At 59.2% G+C, this 963-nt stretch overlaps 1 protein-coding gene across 1 annotated transcript in view; it reads left to right on the forward strand.

The window, feature by feature from the left end:
* LOC103213225 (mastin-like) overlaps nt 1–963 on the forward strand; it is a gene marked incomplete at both ends in the record, with an annotated part of 38,534 nt that overhangs the window by 33,297 nt on the left and 4,274 nt on the right. Inside the window, 3 exons of the mRNA XM_042783473.1 lie at nt 10–70; nt 257–437; nt 668–942. Of these exons, the coding sequence (XP_042639407.1) occupies nt 10–70; nt 257–437; nt 668–942 (517 nt within the window). The remainder of the gene's footprint in view (nt 1–9; nt 71–256; nt 438–667; nt 943–963) is intronic.

Raw genomic sequence — 963 nt, forward strand, 5'->3', positions numbered from 1 at the left:
CCCCTGCAGATGCTGTGGGTGCTGTTACTGACCCTCCCCTTCCTGGGGAGTTCCGTGCCTGTGACCCCAGGTGAGTGCTGATCCTTTCCAATGCCCGCCCTGTCCCTGAGCCCAGTCCCTGGTCCCTGGAGCAGCCCTGGTGTTGGGTGGAGACGCATATGAGGATGGCCCTGCTCTCTCCTGAGCAGAGGAGGCTGAGTGGAGCTGTGGGCAAGGAGGTCTGGGTCCCAGATGACTCCACCCTCTGCCTCCCCAGGTCCCACCCCGGAAACTGAGCTCGTGGGCATTGTCGGGGGACGTGATGCCCCTCCTGGGAAGTGGCCATGGCAGGTCGGCTTGTGGATCCGCAACCCAAACAATCACATGTTGGAGTTCAAATGTGGAGGCTCCCTCATCCACCGCCAGTGGGTGCTGACTGCCGCCCACTGTGTTAAACGGTGAGTGATTCCCCTCCCCCTGGTTTGTTGACACTGTGGAGGGCACTGCTGTGTGTTGTGGAGTTTCCTGGGTGGGGAGGCTGCAGTCCTGGGGGGTTCTCCCTCCCACATCCCCCTCTCCCATCTACAAGGGGTGTCTTGGGCTCTGACAGGCCGGCCCCCTCCTGCTCTGTGCTGATCCACATTCTGCCTCAGCCTCTGAGAAATTTCTGGGCTGCTCTCCCCACCAGGATGGTACTGGAGCCTTGGAACATTGAGGTCCGACTGGGACAAGTGAAACGCTCTTGGATTGCAGTTCATCGGAAGGTGACTGAGGTCATTGTCCACCGCAACTACAATCCTATGCTGGAAGCACCAGGTGGAGGAGATGTGGCACTTCTCAAACTGGCAGCTCCCGTGAGGCTGTCTAATCAAATCAGAGTGGTCAACCTCTCTAGTCCGCAACTCTGGGTCCCTGCAGGCACGAGGTGCTGGGTGACCGGCTGGGGTAACATCAGATTTCATGGTAAGGGTCACAATGATGGGT

Source organism: Orycteropus afer, unplaced genomic scaffold (genome assembly GCF_000298275.1).
Source record: "Orycteropus afer afer isolate SDZICR_OR568_19922 unplaced genomic scaffold, OryAfe1.0 scaffold01423, whole genome shotgun sequence".
Taxonomy (NCBI): domain Eukaryota; kingdom Metazoa; phylum Chordata; class Mammalia; order Tubulidentata; family Orycteropodidae; genus Orycteropus; species Orycteropus afer.